This window comes from Sinocyclocheilus rhinocerous, unplaced genomic scaffold, assembly GCF_001515625.1.
Source record: "Sinocyclocheilus rhinocerous isolate Xijiao unplaced genomic scaffold, SAMN03320098_v1.1 scaffold418, whole genome shotgun sequence".
Lineage (NCBI taxonomy): Eukaryota > Metazoa > Chordata > Actinopteri > Cypriniformes > Cyprinidae > Sinocyclocheilus > Sinocyclocheilus rhinocerous.
The window spans coordinates 1,000,402-1,019,846 of NW_015651146.1; the positions used below are offsets into that span (position 1 = coordinate 1,000,402).

Genomic DNA, 19,445 nt, shown 5'->3' on the forward strand with positions numbered 1-19,445 from the left:
CTGCAACACCCGCTGACTGCAATGATAGAGCTTGGAATAGCCAGGACAATTTTTAATATAACTCCGACTGGATTCGTCTGAAAGAAGAAAGTCATATACACCTAGGATGCTTCGAGGGTGAGTAAAACACGAGCCAATTTTCATTTTTGGGTGAACTAACCCTTTAATATAACGTCTTAATCATAATATGGTTAGTTTCTATTAATATTGAAAAACGTTGAAGACCCCTGCATTAAATTGATCAAAAGTGATTGTAAAGACATTTATAATGGTGCTAAAAGATTTCTGTTTCTAATAAATGCTGATCTTTTGAATTTCTGTTCGTTAAGGGATCCTGAAAAATATATATCACAGTTTCCACAAAAATATTCATATTAGAATCAACATATTAGACTGATTTCTGAAGGATCATGTGACACTGAAGACTGGAGTAATAGCTACTTAAAGTTCAGCTTTGCATCACAGAATAAATTACATTTTAAAATGTATTAAAATGGGAATCATTTATTTTAAATTGTAATATGTGACCCTGGACCACAAAACCAGTCATAAGGGTCAGTTTTTTGAAATTGAGATTTATACATCACCGGAAAGCTGAATAAATAAGCTTTCCATTGATGTATGTTTTGTTATAGGACAATATTTGGCCGAGATACAACTATTTGAAAATCTGGAATATGAGGGTGCCAAAAAATAAAAATATTGAGAAAATCGCCTTTTAAAGTTGTCCAAATGAAGTTCTTAGCAATGCATATTACTAATCAAAAATTAAGTTTTGATATATTTACGGTAGGAAATTACAAAATATCTTCATGGAACATGATCTTTACTTAATATCCTAATGTTTTTTGGCATAAAAGAAAAATCTATCATTTTGACCCATACAATGTTTTGTTGGCTATTGCTAAAAATATACCCAAGCGACTTAAGACTGGTTTTGTGGTCCAGGGTCACATATTTCACTATTGCTGTTTTTACAGCATTTTTTTAATCAAATATATGCAGCCTTGGTGAGCATAATAGTTGTTAATAGTGATCATAATATTAGAAGCCATGGTATTTAGCTGCTAACCACAAGCTCTATTGTCATCTGTTTAAGGTGCAGTGGGGGGCGCCAAGGTTGCTGTGCCCTCCAGCCCTTCTACACTTGAAAAGAGCCAGCCAGGAAGCAGCAAGCATGCACTTCCTGCTAAAGAAGAACCACGAGTGGGAGAGGAGAAAGTCAAACCCCCTCGAGCCCCAGAGGACTCCCTCAAACAGGAACCAACTGTTGCTATGGTAATAATGAGTGCATTGTCTGTTTGTCACATATGATGGTCTAGTGTGCTAAAACTGGTCTCAGGACTATTAGTTATGACTTGCCCTTTCTTTGTCCACAGCCCAAGCCCACCTGCATGGTGCAGCCCATGACTCACACTCCTCCTGCAGGCAGTGAGAGAGCTGAAGAAGTGGAGGAGAAGAAAGTGTGTCTCCCTGGCTTCACTGGACTGGTCAATCTGGGAAACACTTGCTTTATGAACAGTGTGATCCAGTCCCTCTCCAACACACGGGAGCTCAGGGATTATTTCCATGGTCAGTGGCAATTTGATTGATGAGAATTGCTTCTTTGTCGTATGGTTGTGTGTTCTACTCAGGTGTGTGGTTTTGTGGTGTTTGTTATTTCCAGACCGGGGTTTTGAGTCCGAGATTAACTGTAATAATCCATTGGGCACGGGTGGACGGCTGGCCATTAGCTTTGCTGTTCTGCTTCGAGCGCTGTGGAAGGGCACTCACCACGCATTTCAACCCTCCAAATTAAAGGTATCCATGCAGCAACAAATCTCTCCTCTTATACCATATCTTTTAGTTTCCAATATGTAACTATGTAAGTAACCCATAATAACAGTGTTTTTTTTTTTTTTTCCCCCTCTCTTCATAGGCTATAGTTGCCAGTAAGGCCAGTCAGTTTACGGGCTACGCACAGCATGATGCTCAGGAGTTCATGGCTTTCTTGCTGGATGGGCTGCATGAGGACCTGAACCGCATCCAAAACAAACCATATACAGAGACCGTTGATTCAGATGGCCATCAAGATGAAGTGAGCTCTTGTTTTTGTCTCAAAATGGACTGCATATACTGCATCCTTGGATATGTAGCAGAGTGTGTTGCTAATAAGCATGTCCAATAGAGTCCAAAGGTCTGAGACCACACTGGCAATCTGAGATTCAGAATCTAATTTATATCTGACAGTTGACAAAGCAGTATGATGTAAAATGAATAGGAAAGATTCTGTGCTATGCCATTAATCAAATAATTGAATATGTGACATTTGAGCATGTGAATTCAAATACCAAGACAGACCAAATGAATAAATAAAGAAATCTGAAAGTAACGAAAAATCTCAATATGTTTGTGTCATGTGAAGTGATAAGTCGCCACAGGAGGCTTTTCCATGATAATAAATCTTTGAAAATTGTTCTTATTTGTGGTTGGCAGGCTGTTGCAGAAGAGGCGTGGCAGAGGCATAAAATGAGGAATGATTCCTTCATTGTTGACCTCTTTCAGGGCCAGTACAAGTCAAAGCTGGTGTGTCCTGTGTGTTCTAAGGTAATGCATCAAGAGCTATGATTCAAATTCATAAAGTCAGTAAAAACTGTGTAATTTATTCCTGTGATGGTGGAGTTTTCAGCATCATTACTCCAGTCTTCAGTGTGACATGATTCTTCAGAAACCATTTGAATACGCTGATTTGCTGCTTAACAAACATTTCTTATTATCAGTGTTGAAAACAGTTGTGCTGGATAATTTTTGTGGATTTGATTTTTGTGGAAACTGTGATACTTTTTTTCAGGATTCTTTGAATAGAACATTCAAACACCATCATTTCTTTAGAATATAAATCATTTGTAACATTATAAATGTCTTTACTGTCACTTTTGATCAATTTAATGCATCCTTGCTGAATAGAAGCATCCGTTTCTTAAAAAAAAATCTTACCGACCCGAAACGTTTGAACAGTAGTGTATGTGTAATGTTATTATAAAAACTGGCAAAAGTTTCCTTCATGTCTGATGACAATTTGAATGAGTTGGTGATACAGGTATTGATGCTGAGCCAAGAGGTCCCTGCTTTAAGTCTTCCATGTGTTTTGAAACGTTTATCACTTTTGATGGTGTTGGGGTAGATAATTATATTTTTCAGTATCTCTTAGCAATATGGTTGTTGGAGTTTTCTCATCTGTTTTTTTTTTTTATTAAGGTTTCCATAACCTTTGACCCCTTCCTGTACTTGCCTGTCCCCCTACCTCAAAAGCAGAAGGTGTTGACTGTTTTCTATTTCGCTAAAGAGCCTCACAAGAAACCAGTCAAGGTACACAAAACAACTTTCTGAAGTTCTTAAGTAAGCCTGTGCACAAAAGGCTCAGATTGTTCAACCTTATTTAGATGGACATTCTTTTTTATAAATATTTGACCTAAACATTTTGCTTGTGTAGTTTTTGGTCAGTGTGAGTAAAGAGAACTCAAGCACGGCTGAAGTACTGGAGTCAATATCTCGCAGTGTGAGGATCAAACCAGAGAACCTGTGGCTGGCAGAGGTATGATGATTCTGTTCTGAATATTAGTTTTTTCTTGATTATCTAGTTATAATTGCTGGAAGCCTCTTTCACAATTGAAAATAAAATTTGGTAAATCAACCAGATCTACTGATGTGTGTCTTGTGACGTTCATAAATTTTATTCTTCATTAATAGATAGTGTTCCCTCAATATTTTTTCCCAGGTGGTGAAGAACAGGTTCCACAGAATCTTCTCACCGTCTCAATCTTTAGACACAGTCTCTTCCAGTGACCTGCTCTTCTGCTTTGAGGTGTTGTCTAAAGATCTTGCCAAAGAGAGAGTGGTGCTCCTGAAGGTCCAACAGGTACACCATTTTTGTCACTCTTCTTATGTTCCTAGGTTTTGTGGATTTTCTTGCTGTGATATAATGTATTGATTGTGCCTTTGTATTGATCTTCAGAGACCTCTGGTTCCAAGCATCCCAATTACAAAGTGCGCTGGCTGCATGAAGCCTCCTGCCTCTGACGACGAGAAGCTCAAGCGCTGTACTCGCTGTTACCGTGTCGGCTACTGTAATCAGTGAGTTTTCATCTATTCATTAAAATAGATGTGTTGTGCTGGCTCTGAGATCATGCTTGGGATTTAGAGACTTTGCCTTGGCTAGTTGGTGTTAAGTTTCTTTCCTCTGATTACAGGGCCTGCCAGAAAAACCACTGGCCCAATCACAAGACCACATGCCGGCCCAATGTGGAAAATATTGGACTGCCATTTTTAATTAGTGTGCCTGAGTCTAGGCTGACTTACTCCCGCCTGACACAGCTTCTGGAAGGCTACTCTAGGTATGGTTATCTCTTCGCCATGCATGTGATTTGTGGATTAATTGCAATATTTAACCATCATAAAGTGAAAGCTTATCATTTGTACTTGAACACATTCAAGTGATTTTGAACCAGGGGTGTCAAACTCAGTTCCTGGAGGGCCGCAGCCCTGCATAGTTTAGTTCCAACCCTGCTCCAACACACATACCATGTAGTTTTCAAATAAGCCTTAATGACTTGATTAGCTGGATCAGGTGTGTTTAATTAGGGTTGCATCTAAACTGTGCAGGGCTGTGGCCCTCCAGGAACTGAGTTTGACACCCCTGTTTTAACCATTCCAGCACAAGTAGAGGCAAAAGAGAACTCAATTCGGTTCGGATGTGTATTAATTGAACGAAAACAACTGAGAAAGAAATCGCATGTGTATAATTATATTGGATCTGTGCTTCAGGTCTTAAAGGGACAGCAGCCTATAAATACCTGCTGCTGTCTGTCATTAATGTTAATCAAACAGCAAAACTGCTTTAACAAAGATTAATATATATTTAATTTATACAGTGAACACTGTGCACTGTACCTTATTACATTTCTATACCTGAATGTTAGACCTTATTTTATTTGTAACTTATATTTATTTATATTTATATATTTATTTTATCTTGTGCATTCTTTTTTTTTTTTTGTTTTAGTTTTTTTTTGTTTTGATTTGTTTTTGCTGTGGTAGTGAATAAGTACTTAAAGTGTGCTTTAATCAATGGAAAGCAAAGTTACATTGATATAAATTTTCTTTTTCTTGCTTTAAGTTTTATATTTTATACATTTTTATATACTTGTTTACTAGCCTTATATTTTATAGCATTTTTATAGAATTTTATGTGTTTATTATAGCATTATTTTTATTTAAATTTACATCAGTTTTGTATTTTATATACATACTTTTATAGCATTAACAGCATTTTATTTATTGTTATTTATTGTTTATTTTTTTGTCTGTGTAGTTATTACAGCATTTATTTATAAATTATTTATTTGTTTAGACTGGGATATTCTGACATAAAGTAAACTCTTTTGACTAGGAACGAGCAGCACTGTGTAACCCTTCATTTCTGTGTGCAGGTACTCTGTCAATGTGTTCCAGCCACCTTTCCAGTCTGGTCGGACGTCTCCAGAGGCCAGCCTGTCCCATGTTGACCTGGCCTCCTTGGCGAGCAACGTCTCAGAGTGTCAGGAGCAGGAGGAGGAACCGTCATCTACAGGAGAAGCGGAAAACCAAGCGGAGCAGGGTGACTCTGGCACAGCCCCGCAAACTGAGACCGTGTCTGTGATCTCCGCAGCAGGTGGGGACACTCTCTCCACACACACCAATGACTCAGGGTGCTGTGAGCTCGCCACCAGCTCCCAAGATTCTTTGGTGGAGAAAGAAACATCATGTGAAAAGGCTATAAAACCAGAAGGTAAGTTGGTGTAAAAATCTTCGCTATAGTCTTTGTTTGTTGTGGAGTAATAGTCCATTGCTGTTTGTTCATTGGTAGCTGTAGTGACCGGGTATCAGCAGCCTTCTGAGTCAGCCACTGGAAGTGCGTCTCAATTCTACATCGCCGTTCTGGACTCAAGCCAAAAGGAGGACAGAAAACTTGAGGACAAAGGTCAGTCAGAGGTTTTTGGATGGATTTGTTTTATAAAATGCTTTCGTTGGAGCTGTGTATCTTTATCATCCTGGTGCCACCGACAGGTGATGTGATACTGGAGCTGCCTGATGACTGCACGCTGGAGCTGGTGTGGAAGAACAACGAGCGGCAGAAGGAATATGTGCTGGTCCGCTCTAAAGAGCTGGAGTTTGATGAGGACCCTGGCTCTGCTACAGAGACATCCAGGGCAGGACACTTCACCTTAGAGCAGTGCCTGAACCTCTTTACCAAACCTGAGGTGCTGGCCCCTGAAGAGGCATGGTACGGACAGACGTGTCAGTTTTTAAAGTGTGTTTAAATGACATAAATGTGACTGGCCCACATATATCTTCTCTTGTTGTGGTTCAGGTATTGTCCTAAGTGTCAGCAACACAGGGAAGCCTCTAAACAGCTGCTGCTTTGGCGTCTTCCCAACGTGCTTATCATCCAGCTCAAGCGCTTCTCTTTTAGGAGCTTCATATGGAGGGACAAGATTAATGATATGGTTGATTTCCCAGTCAGGTACACTGAACTATACTCTTGTCTCACTGGCTGTCACTAGCACAGGGGTTCAAAAGTTTGGCATCTGCCAGATTTATTTGAATGTTTTTGAAAGAAGTATTTTATGCTTACCAAGAATGCATTTATTTGATCAAAAATATAGTAAAAACAGTAATGTTGTGAAATATTATTACAATTTAAAATAACTGTTTTCTATTTTAATATATGAAAAGATATTACTCCAGTCTTCAGAAATCATTCTAATATGCTGATTTTGGAGTGTGAAAAGTAATATTTTTATGAAATCCATAATTGAATTTTTTGTAAGATTCTTTGATGACTGGAAAGTTTAATATAACAATTTATTTGAAATAGAAATCTTCTATAACAAATGTCTTAAGGCCCAAGTATACATGTTTTTTTTACACGTACGCTAACGTATGCGCACAGTCGAATGTGTAGCCTTTCAAAGTATAGTCCATTTGAGGTGTACGCGAATGTAGGCAGTCGACACATGCACTCTAGAAAGATTCATCCTTGTCCAGCGTCTGCTCTATTTTTCTCTAAAAGTTATGACTGATAAAAATGTCTTTGTACTCTTTTAAACTAAAGTTTCTGCTATCTCATCAATCTTTCACACAAGCGCTTGTCAATGCGGTTGTCTGTTGTTGCAGTATCTGCTATTTTGTTGTTGTTGTTCCGTCTCTTTAGTTTTGTTTTCTAATGTGAAACAACAGCCCGGGCTAGTGTTGCCACCTTGTGGAACAACTGATTAGTGCTAAACCAAGTCCATTTTTGTCACTTTTATTAGTATTTAAGTTTTTATTTTATCTTTCTTTGAAGTTCTTCCCTAGCTGTTGTCACCTATAGCTGACTTACTAGTTGCTTGGCTCTATTTCCTTGTAAAGCTGCTTTGTACTGTTATTTATTATGAAAAGTGTTATTCAAATAAATTATTCTAAGTATTCTAAATATTCTATGAGTGGTTTGAAAAAAAGTTACACCGTTAATTTGATACAAAGTAAAAATTAAAAAATGACAAACCCTGTAATAACATTGTTAATACATTCTCAGTTGTTTGTGACACTACAAAAATAATCCTGATAGTTTAGGAGTTTAATAGCAGTATGAACTGTGAACTTGTCATTTGGCTGAATAGTTTTGTTTATTATCCATGTTTTGGATTGCCCATATAATGGATGTTTTACCTAGATTTTTCTGTCTTCATCAGAAACCTGGATCTGAGTAAGTTTTGTATTGGTCATAAGGGTGACATCCAGCAGCCCCCCATCTATGATCTCTACGCTGTGATCAACCATTATGGCGGCATGATCGGAGGACACTACACGGCCTATGCATGTCTTCCCAGCGACAAGAACAGCCAGCGCAGCGACGTCGGTACGAGTGAGCTCTTCTAGATCAGTAACATCTCACCGGCTGTGATGTGAAACATCTCACTGTCTGTCATTTACTATTTCAGGCTGGCGTTTGTTTGATGACAGCACAGTGACAACGGTGGAAGAGAGTCAGGTGGTTACACGTTACGCCTATGTGCTGTTCTACCGCCGCAGGAACTCTCCGGTAGAGAGGCCATCTCACTTACTGGGGCCCCATGGAGCCGAATCCTCTGCTGCAACCGGCGGTGCTGCCAGTCAGGTGAGCTCAGCACCTTCTCAAGTCACTGCAGCCCAATGGAAAAACAGTTTAATCTTAGTGGAGCAGCTATATACTTGTTCATTAAAGTTGCAAGGGATTGGGTAACATTCCTGGTAGATTCTCAAAATGGAAAAAAAGCCGTATTTCTTCATCGTTCATTTTTTAATGAGCCGTCTCTCAGAAATGCTCAGACAACATCAGCTGATTATAATTTAATTAGGCATTTTTATGAGAGATTATGTTCTCTCAGATGTTCTGGAGTATAATCACCTTGTGATATCTATCAGTCATGACTAATAGATGAATCACAAAGCATCAAGAGTATTGAGTCGATTTGATGAGTTGTTATGATCTCCTGACCTTTTCTGATTATTGCTCTTTGTTCATGACTTTTGTGAATCTCAAAAGGTGAAAATATACAGAAATTACATTTGCACCTTGGTTTCAACAATTTCTAACTAGGGCTGGGTATCGTTCAAAAATTTTCGAAATCGATACTGATACCTTGACTTCGATACCGGTTCCTGAACGATACTTTTTTCAATACCAATTTTATGAAATCCGTTTTAACAAGATTGCATTACACATTACCTAAAAAAAAAAACCTTTGGTTTTATTTTTTCAGCTTGTTGAGGTTTTTACAGACTCAAAGACTCCTCTCCTGAGCTACTGCACAAAGGAACAAAATGTAACCAAGAAAATAAATCAGTGCAAATAGTTTTAATAAAGTTTTCAGTTTCCACATCTTTTAGGCTACGTTTACACAAAGTATCAAACTCGATACCCTGCCCTATTTCTAACCAGAAGTTTCTTCACATCTTGTTCTCAGCTCAGTTGAACATGAGACTGACCGTCGTAAAACTTTGGAAGTGATTCAGTAACATAAGCATCTTTAAAAAGAATAGATTATGATGCACATGAACCAAGTTTAACATTTTGGTACATTTGGGGGAATATTTTGCATCAGTGGTCCATCCTTAAAGTACAAGCTGGTGATTTATGGGTCCAAGGAAACAATTTGCCTTTAATTTAGTAGATGTATCAGTCACAGGCTGTGTACATTGATTCAAAAAGCTATGACTTGAAAATGAAATGCTACTCTTGGACATGAAGAGGCCTCTTGGGGTCCTTTTGCATGCTATTTTGCTTACCCATCCACCTGAGTGTGTGAAACTGGAGCAGTGAGCTCTCTGATACACAGTGTAATTGGTGTTCTACGGTGGAATGATGAGGCAAGGCCCTTTCCCAGAAGCTGACACAGGTTTCCGCCAATCGCAGGCGTCTCTGATATGGCAGGAGCTGGAGGAGGATGAGGAGGGGCAGCGAGAGGCCTCTTTTCGGAGCCTGTTCTGCCCCGGTCTGCGTGGAAGAAGAGCCAGGATGAGGCCAGAGGAAGAAGAGGAGGGCAGGGGAGGGCATTCTCACCGCAGACGAGACCGCATCTCAGATTACTCTGATGGCGAGCGTCTGAGATATTTCATCATGGGCACTGTGGCGGCAGTCCTAGCCTTGCTGTTCAACCTTATCTATCCTTTGTTGTACTGGTCCAACTGGGCTTAATTTACTGGTCGCTGCAGCCGCAGACCCTCAGCAGAAACTAAAGATTTGCACTTTGCATTGTTCTGTTAGTCATCACTCTTCTCTTAGCAACTTCAATGTTATTTAGCTTGGGAGTCACACAGCCTGATATATATCCATGCTATTCAGGGTTGTGTTTTTATTTTTCATTTGTTGTTTTACAATAATGTCCAGAATGTTTCATAAACACTCAGGAAAAATGTCTTGCATAAATATAAATGTACTTAGTATATGCATTTTTATGGTTGAAAAATTCTCAGATCATTTAGGACGACACCATTTTTTTTAGCCAGACTTGAGATTTTATTTTAGCTCTATGACCAATCAATAAATCAAAACTTAGATAAAAAATATTTAAGGGATCCAAAAAAATTTAAAATCCAAAAATGAAAATTGACATAATTTACTCAGTCATGTTGTTCCAATCCTGTATGACTTTATTTTTCAGAACATAAAAGAAGATATTTTAAAGAATGTTGGTAACAAAGCAGTTTCCATTGGATTTTTTTGGTCCATACAACGGAAATCAATGGGAACTAAAGCTGTTTGGTCACCAGTGTTCTTCAAAATAACTTATGTTCGTTCATACAGGTTTGGAAGGACATGATGGTTAGTAAATGGTGTCAATCTGCGATGACTCTTTATCTCTAGGTGTATTATATCCAGTGTTGGGAGTAACGCATTACAAAAGTAATAATATTACAGTAGTATATTACTTTTTGCTGTAACGCAGTAATATAACGCATTACTAATCAAATTTGGGTAATATTATTACTCGTTACAATCTCAGTAACGCAAGTTACAACAACGTATTTTAACTCAAAATTAAGTGGTGAATTTACTAACACCACAAAACAGCACCAGAGAAAAAATAATTACTTTCAAAAGACAGTAACTAGTAATATACAATGTATTACATTTTGGAAGTAACTTGCCCAACACTGATTATATCAGATTTAAAGTCAATATGAATTCAAAGTTTATTCTAGTTAATGTATTAGTGTTGATTCCTGGTCTTATAATGCATGATTCATCAGTGCATGTTATTCCCCAAGCAAAAATGTGTTGTTTTTTTTCTTTTCTTTTTTTTTTTTTACCTCAATGTGTTTTTATTTCAGCTGAAGTAAAATCAATGTAATATAATTTTACAATAATATTTTTTCATTTATTATTTTCTATTTTTATGGACATCTTATGGTACTAATTAATATTTATTCAGTCATTTGTTTTTCTTTCTTAATTTTTTTTCTTTTTCTTTTTTCCAATTGTTGCAATATTTCAGGTTAAAATAGAGACAAGACCCTTTAATTATAGTGGATGAATTACTGATTTTATTTCACACATTTCCAAAAATTTGCTGTTTCAGTCACACAAGTTCATTTGTGTGTGTGTTTCGCACTTTTGATGTTTTGAAGTTTAACCCCTTCATTGCTGTGTCCTTTTTCCTGCATTGTGGCTGAACTGTTGATTTGATTTTACACATTTGCAAAAACCTGCTCTGTTATAGTCACACAAGTTTGTCACTCTTGATGTTTCAGAGTGTCATTGCTATGTACTTTTTTATGCATCAAGGCTGATTTGTAGAATCTACATGCAAAAACGTATGTATTTTCATATTTTTCCCTATTTCTTGTTCATTTCCTATGGCAATCATTTTTGACCACGAAGGCCACAAGTGTGACTCTTTTTTTTTATGACCACTTAGCCTTTTTGAATCATGCCCTCAATTTTATTTTGTTTACATAGCAAGTGCCATAAAGGTCACCAAGTTTCATACCTTTCAGATGAAGTTAGAATTTGTAAAAATTCAAAACATAAAATTGTTAGGTCAGTAGTGACCAAAGAACACCAGAGGGTTAAAAATAGATTAACTGATTACCATTTTGTGAGTCAGCGAGGCAGATCTGCTCAGTACTGTACTTCTGAGTTTTTTTTCCCCTCTACTTTGCATCATTGATTCAAAGCCTAGTTGCACGTGTTGTAAATTGAGATGAGATCCACATATTGCAAAATGAATGGTACCCGGGTTTTTGGATATGTGGCCGTTTTGGATATGTGGCCGTTACAAAAGTCTCAGGGATGCTGGTGGGCTATAATGGTTGATGTAAGCTGTCCACACTATAAAGCCTAAAGACATTTGGCTTCTGTGAATGCCTCAGGTCTGGACACCATGACCGAAACAATCCCATCAGATTGTTAATATACCTCATTAAGGTCATAGGTCAGGATTATGTCATGATGGGTGTTCCTGTTTGAAATGTTACTGGTTCTAATTGAAAGGCAAATCTTTGGGCACAGGACTGCTTTGTGCATGTTTGTTATCATTTAGGCAGTAATTGAATATGTTTGGGTAAGTGATTTTTATTTAAATATTATCTTAAAATGACAATATGTTCATGTTATTTATGATGCTGCACAAAATGTCCCAGCAATAATTGAGGCCACTTTAAATGCTGCTCAATTGTAATAGTGCCTGTATCACGCTCTTCATAAACAATAAATAATTCAAGATGACCCTGTCTTGAAATCACTCATTTGAAATAGTTGAATACTTAAAGGTGTCCTATTATGCTCTTTTACAAAGTCTTGATTTTGTTTTGGGTGTACTAGAACAGGCTTTCATATTAGGTTGTTCGAAAAACACATAATTTTTCACATATTTTACATTATTACAACACCTCTCTCCCCAGTCTGGCATTAACGGCTCGAATAGTTCCTGTATCAAATGAAGGCCCGCCTTCTGAAATACGAAATGTGCTGTGATTGGTTAGCTGGGCCAGTGTGTGTTGTGATTGGCAGCACTCGGCGCCTGGTCGGGAAATGTCATGCCCCTTACCATAGCCGCCTGCAAGCTTCAGTGTAAATATTGCGTCAAAATCAAATCAATTTGAGCGCGATTTAAACCTGGGTGATTGTAGCCACTCTAAGTTCGTCTGCCTTGGGAAAGATAGCGTGTCTCCGACACAGTGATAACACTCGTTGCCTTCTCTAGTGCAGCTCAACAAGGTCTCGTCCCATTCGTCGATATTTGTGATATCACAAATCCCGGAAAATATGCGTTGTAGTCCAAACGAGTCGTTCGTTGTAGTTTTTGAAAAGTGATTTCTGTTAAATAAAATATCTCCTTTTGAAGTGGACTTTGAGCTTTGTAACTTTGCAGATCTTTTTTATGCTCAAACAAATACATTACAGACTAACTAAAGTTGAAAAAGTGAAAAAGCATAATAGGACCACTTTAAACTTTGTTTTTGTGTGTGTGTTGGCATCCAAGACTCCATTCAAAAGATGCATAACGTTTCTCCCTTTATAATGGTGGTTTATTTTACAGGCTTCTAGCCAGACACTGTTTGGGACAGACCTGGACCCAGACGGACTGCCTCAGTTGAGCACAGAAGTGACCTCTGACATGTTTGCACACTCTGGAGAATGTGCCGCCCCGTCCTACAGCAACATGGAGGAGGTGGATTGAAACTTCACCCAGTCAGGGAGACTTGCTTCCTCAACAACAAAAAAAGCAAAAAATAGACATTAGTATTCACAAGTGGATCGAGCATGGCAAAGGTGCTCAATTTTTATTTTTATTTTTTTTGGACCACATTGCATTTCCAATGGAAAGACTGTTTGGAAACGGCCGATTAAAGACGACATGCAGTAGGATGATGCTTAAAGTAAGGACTAATCCTCCAACACATTCACAAATAATTATTTAATTCTGGAAGGTGCACACATTGAAATATACTGTCATAAGAGGAAGCGCACAGGTCTCTTAAGTTTTTTTTTTAATGTATATATGTAAACATTTTAATACAGAAATTATGCCATTCACAAGTTCACATGGTAGGTTTCTAAGACAATATTTATCTTGCTTGTATTTACACGAGGTGTTACTTTGGGAAAAACAATCGGTGAGTGCGATCAGCATGGTTGGTTTGGATGCACAGAAGAGTTAGGTGTTTGTTCTCACTGAAATGTCTCCTGGCCTGATGTGTTTCTTTGTAAAGAGTCTGGAGGTGTTGTGTAAAACTTTTTGCAGGTGTTGTAGATGAGGTTTTAAGTGTGGACAAGGCAGATTGCTTGATTTTGATTTGATTTCCCCCCCTCACACACAGGCCATTTCTCAACTGGATGTTCTGTTCTTTCTTTCTCAGACAATCTAGTGATTGAAATGATTTTGTTTTACTCCATGTCAGATCCTGTGGAAATGCAAAAGCTTGATGGATTGAGATGCATGTTAACCTACAATAGCCCTAGTACTGTGTATCATATATCATCTTTTGTTTTTCTAAGTTTTGAGTAGATTGTCGTTTTCGTGTTGGACTGCATAGCAAGCAGGAACTGGGGATTTGATTGTAAGAATGCTGCTGTGAATAAAACAAATGGTTATTAATATAAATAAAGGCATTTTTTTGTGTAACAACCTTAAATGTTACAGTTGTATGTGCATATTTATTTGTCAAGTTTCACATGTTAAGTTTAGAAGTAAAATATTATTACAAGCAGGTGAACCTCATAAAAACTTCATGAAAAAGCAATCAAGTCATGATACACTCCAAAATCAAAAGAAATCATATTTTGCACAAAGAAAGTGTGACACGTTGGCTGTCAAAATTGAATGAATGGGAAAGTCAGTAACAAAGCAATGTTTTTAAATTTGGTTTGAATGCAGTCTATATATCAGACGATTTTGAGAAGACATACACTGAAATGAAGGGGTAAGACTATAAAATACACACAGATGCACACTTGCACAGATGGAGAAAGACTGAAATGTTAAAATATAATACTATATTTGAAATGTAATGCTGTTATTGTTTTGATACTGATATGTTTCTTACAAACACAGCTTTTGGCTTCAGTCGTGTGGTTTGTTTGTGGATTACTGTGATGTTTTAATCAGCTGTTTGGACTTTCATTCTGACGGCACCCATTCACTGCAGAGGATCCATTGGTGAGCAAGTGATGGAATGCTAAATTTCTCTGGTGAAGAAATAAACTCTTCTACATCTTGGATGGCCTAAGGGTGAGTACATTTTAATTTTCAGATGAACTATGTATACTCATAAGACTGTTATGCTCAAAATGCTCACATTTTTTTTATTTTATATATTGGCCAAACTCTCTTGCTCAGCATCATGTCGCATGGTTCTCACTGTTTTCAGGTAAATTGGAACGGTTGTCAAAAGCACCAAATCTCCTTCAGCCTTGAGAGGGTGCCATCACGTACTACTAATAATTACTAGACTAGTTAGACTTTATTGACTGACCACTTTGAACTCCCGACAACAATAAGGTTATGCATGATTTAAATCAAAATAAATGTATTATGGGCCCTTCATTTCACCATATTTAGTGGATGAATATAATTTTTCATAGTCGCCGGGAGGAGAAGGAAGGCAGCAGTAGATGGCGCGCTCACTACATTCACTCGTAAAGCGCTGCAGCCCCGCTCTTTCTCGCGGGAATTTGACACTGACACGGAAGTGATGCTGTCATTCTAAAAGCCGGTTTTAGAGCTCAGCGGTTTTCAGTCAAACGTCCTTTCTTAAACGAATGCAGTTCAACGAATGTATCTGTACCGACAGAGAACGAGAGCGTCACTTGTCAGGCTGTTCTTCCATTGACTGAGATGTGTGGCATCCGCATAAATCATATGAAATCTGGAGGGATTCACCAGGCATTCGTCGCCAGAGATATGTATCCTCGTGTACACTTAAGTATCTTTGTTTAGTTTATATATGAACAACTGTAGTTTTAAATATATCCTCATATAAATATAAATATACGTATATCCTCATATACGTTGTAACACCATGTATAACTCGGAGAGGATCCCTGAAACAAGTATCGATCAGAACCAAACTAATGGATGCAGAAGTGATGTGAACTCTGACGGAGCAGATCAATATAAAGACCCCACTGATTCAATCCCAAGAAGACCTTCCAGAAGAATCGTTCTTCACTTTGATCTCAACAACACAATCCTTGTGTCTGACGCAGTCACGAGACAAGGAACTGTAGCTGCTCTAGAATACTTCCTGTCCACGGTGGCCTGGGGGCGCATGACAAAAGGTAAGACCACTTATCTGTGGGTTTTCAACTTTTACAGAACAGAAAGCCAGATTCTCAGCCAACAGCCAAACCGGGGACAATCAATATAAAAAGACAGACTACATATATATGTGTCGCCTATAAAATGTATATTAAATAATAAGTAAACGCTATTACCGATGTACTAATAATATGTATAATAATAATATAATGTAAGTTAAATAATATTTAAATTTAAGATAAAAAACTTTATATATTATATTTGTATACATTTATGTGTTTATATGTTTTATATATATATATATATATATATAAGCACGTAAATATACATGTATTAATATTAACAATTTGTATGAGTTTATGTATATATTTTATGTATATACTTAAATAAAAATATAAAATATAGTACAATGCATTATGCTCAAAGAAATGCGTTTGTGTAAAATATAGGATATTTTTTAATAAATATTTTATATAATATATAATACATAACAAAATGCTATGCACTCCCTTATAAAGTGTTAATTTTTAAATGTTTATTCTTAAAGGATTATTTCATATCCAGAATGAAAAAAATTCAACTGGTTGAAGGTCCAAATTGCAGCTTCAATGCAAATGGCTCTACACGATCCCAGCCGAAGAAATAAGGGTCTTATGTAGCAAAACAGTCGGTCATTTTCTAAAAGAAAAAAAAAAAAATATATATATATATATACTTTTTAACCACAAATGCTCATCTTGCACTAGCTCCACGATGCACGTCCACGACTTCACGCTTTATGTATATTCACGTTGGAAATGTCACATGCGGTAAGCTCTTTGTCTGTGTACTCCAGTTCACAAAGGTAGGGTAGGGCGAAAAACTCCATCTCATTTTTTCCTCCAACTTCACAATCATCCGACATTATTTTACCTTTTTTTGTAAAGGGCATTTGACTTTCTTTGCACGTTCGCTTTGTAAACACTGGGTTGGTACTTCCACCTACGTCACACGTGACCTTTCCAACGTGATTATGTAATGCGTGAAGTCAATGCTAGTGCAAGACGAGTATTTGTGGTTAAAAAGTATACATATTTTTATTATTTTAAGAAAATGACCGTTTGATTCGCTAGATAAGATCCTTATTCCTCGGCTGGGATCGTGTAGAGCCCTTTGAAGCTGCACTGAAACTGCAATTTGGACCTTCATCCCATTGGCCACCATTGAAGTCCATTATATGGAGAAAAATCCTGGAATGCTTTCCTCAAAAACCTTAATTTCTTTGCAACTGAAGACAGAAAGACATGAGCATCTTGGATGACACGGGGGTGAATAAATAAATTATCAGGAAATTTTTATTCTGGAAGTGAACTAATCCTTTAATACTGTAGTACATGCAGTGGCTGTTTTGCATCATGACTCAAACGCCTTTGCTCAGCATCACGTCACATGCTTCTTCTCACTGTTCACAGGTAAATGGGAGTGGTTGTCAGAAGCACCATCTCTCCTCCAGCCTTGTGAGGGCGCCATCACATACTACACACAGTTTGGCCGAGTGGCAGGCTTTACCACCGTAGGTCCAGGCCGACGGTTCCGGAAGGTCCTGGAGGAACATCTAGAGCTACTCCGATGGCCATCGGACATACCTGCAGATGAAGAGCTGTCTGTTAAGGCAGAAGATGGGAAGCTGTATCACTGGATCCTCCCTTCCTTCTTCCAGATGCTGCAGGACTTGACTTCACAAGGTGTGGAGTTCTCCATCCTGTTCCGTACATTCGGCTCAGATCTGCCCCGTGTTCTGAATGCTGTCAAGCGTGCTGTAGAGCAGGGCTCACATCCAGTCTTCCCTGACCTCCCAGCTCTAAAGGTATTTGATATGGAAAAGTAGGTTTTGTGTTGTCCCAGATAAACCGTGCCTCATTAAGACTTTCTCCTCTCACAGCTGAGGGTGAACGTGACCGCCGGGCGCATCAGGTGCAGCGGTAAAGGCGCAACACTGATTCGTGGAGAAGAACACGTGTCCACAAGGGATGGAGAGCGGCATGTTTACCAGTACCTGAGCACTGCTGAGGGTCTGGGTGGCTTCCAAGACCACTTTGACTGGTGAGGAGCCAGTTATGGATCTGAAAACAATGTAATTGTATTGCTTATCATTATCAAGCTATTGTTTTTCCTAAATAGGTGGGCACGGAACACAAACTCCATTTTAGGAGGAAAGCCACTCTGGATTGACCCTTTTGACACCAAAGTTCAGCATATCTTCATTGATGACAATATTCGACAAAACGATGAGGACACTATTGTCCATCCTAAGGTATTAGATGTATGTTTTCACTTCTCCAGTTTGATCGTGCTATGTGTCTTACCCCTGTGCTCACCTGTTTCTGCAGGTGTTTCTGGACCCTGAGGGCTTGCAGACTCGAACAGCCTCCTCATCAGAGCTGTATGATCTGTGTCTGGTACAGAACGACCTGCTGAAGGCCATTTCCGAGCCTGGATATTTCACCCAACGCATCCAGATCTGCATGGAGAACTATGAGGGGAACATCCAAACGGGATAGCCAGATGAAGCTCGAGTCATGCAGGGAAACACAAATTATGCTTAAACGCAATCCTGTGGTATGTGCATATATGTGGAAGAACCATGTTTGAAGTTCTCTGCTACAATCACAGATCGGCACCCTTTAGTGAAGGATGTTGCAATCTATAGATCCATATCTACATTATCATCATAGTCAAGGGTCAGATTTTGCCCCTGAAGATCTAACAATCATAAACAGCACATGCCATAGTGTATGTAGACGTTATTATGGTCATAAGCGTTGGCAGCTGCTTCATAGATCTATTTTGTTATATCCGCACATAAACCAAGGAAGGAAGATGGTTCGACCAACAGTATTCTCAGGAACATTCAAGGGTAGTTTTTTTTTGTCAAAACACTTGAATTTGTAGACATATTTTGTGAAGATTTTTGTTTTCTTTTTTGCACTGACACTAATATATTTTGAGACCCTTTCGGTTTGTTCTAACACTAATTTGAAGCTGAGACTAACCAAAGCAGAATTTGCTAATATATCTAACATGTTCATTGGATTGAGTTGCTCAGAGTTTACATTAATGCGGTTTTACACATGTGATTATTTAAATCACATTGTAGTTACATGCTAAAGTGTCTGCATCCTCCTCTCTAGGTACAGAGTTCTGAGGTTGTATTTTATGTACAATACTGAACTTCTAATTTCTAAAACAATGTCTAATCATATTCAAATTTTCCAACAACAATTAAGGTGTTTTGATTCCAGTGGAATGCAGTTTTTCACTCGATTTTTGCATCCATTTCCTCTCACCGTCATTGGAGGATGTTAATCTACTGAAGCTTGTCGTTGCACAGTTACTGCTTTTAGTGTGTATTGTTACTTAATGCATTATTTATGATGGCTATTTTGAAGTAGGTTATTTTGTTTTACAATTTATTATGGAAGAATTTTCATTTGGAGAGAGTTGCAAAAATAAATTATTTGGACTTTATTAACTGGTCACTTTGAACTGTGTTGATTGCCTCTGTTTTTATCTTTTTTTTTTTTTACATATGTATTAAACAAACGTGCATGTTCTTTTTTTTACGTCTTATTTGCATCTTATCTTGCATCTTAAGAACTGATC

The 19,445-nt window shown here is 37.9% G+C and overlaps 2 protein-coding genes across 9 annotated transcripts in view; both read left to right on the top strand.

The window, feature by feature from the left end:
• The window catches only part of usp19 (ubiquitin specific peptidase 19), a 48,410-nt gene extending 34,431 nt beyond the window's left edge, over positions 1–13,979 (top strand). For 5 of the 8 annotated variants that reach the window (XM_016518022.1, XM_016518025.1, XM_016518023.1 and 2 more), the window contains 17 exons: positions 1,100–1,278; positions 1,380–1,572; positions 1,667–1,800; positions 1,919–2,077; positions 2,476–2,586; positions 3,238–3,348; positions 3,473–3,574; positions 3,758–3,898; positions 3,995–4,113; positions 4,230–4,373; positions 5,469–5,806; positions 5,885–5,998; positions 6,085–6,301; positions 6,389–6,541; positions 7,752–7,918; positions 8,001–8,176; positions 9,455–10,034. In XM_016518022.1, coding sequence (XP_016373508.1) covers positions 1,100–1,278; positions 1,380–1,572; positions 1,667–1,800; positions 1,919–2,077; positions 2,476–2,586; positions 3,238–3,348; positions 3,473–3,574; positions 3,758–3,898; positions 3,995–4,113; positions 4,230–4,373; positions 5,469–5,806; positions 5,885–5,998; positions 6,085–6,301; positions 6,389–6,541; positions 7,752–7,918; positions 8,001–8,176; positions 9,455–9,736 — 2,840 coding nt within the window. In that variant the 3' untranslated portion in view covers positions 9,737–10,034. Of the gene's footprint in view, positions 1–1,099; positions 1,279–1,379; positions 1,573–1,666; positions 1,801–1,918; positions 2,078–2,475; positions 2,587–3,237; positions 3,349–3,472; positions 3,575–3,757; positions 3,899–3,994; positions 4,114–4,229; positions 4,374–5,468; positions 5,807–5,884; positions 5,999–6,084; positions 6,302–6,388; positions 6,542–7,751; positions 7,919–8,000; positions 8,177–9,454; positions 10,035–13,082 lie in introns of those variants that run through there. The other 3 variants (XM_016518024.1, XM_016518026.1, XM_016518027.1) reach the window with 2 other exon arrangements.
• A 1,250-nt stretch (positions 13,980–15,229) lies between these two features.
• Positions 15,230–18,653, top strand: LOC107712717 (uncharacterized). The gene is made up of 5 exons (XM_016518048.1): positions 15,230–15,823; positions 17,255–17,649; positions 17,725–17,885; positions 17,964–18,096; positions 18,173–18,653. Exons 1-5 carry the CDS (start codon positions 15,565–15,567, stop codon positions 18,341–18,343), a joined length of 1,119 nt encoding a protein of 372 aa, XP_016373534.1. The 5' UTR covers positions 15,230–15,564; the 3' UTR covers positions 18,344–18,653.
• Positions 18,654–19,445: the final 792 nt, after the last annotated feature.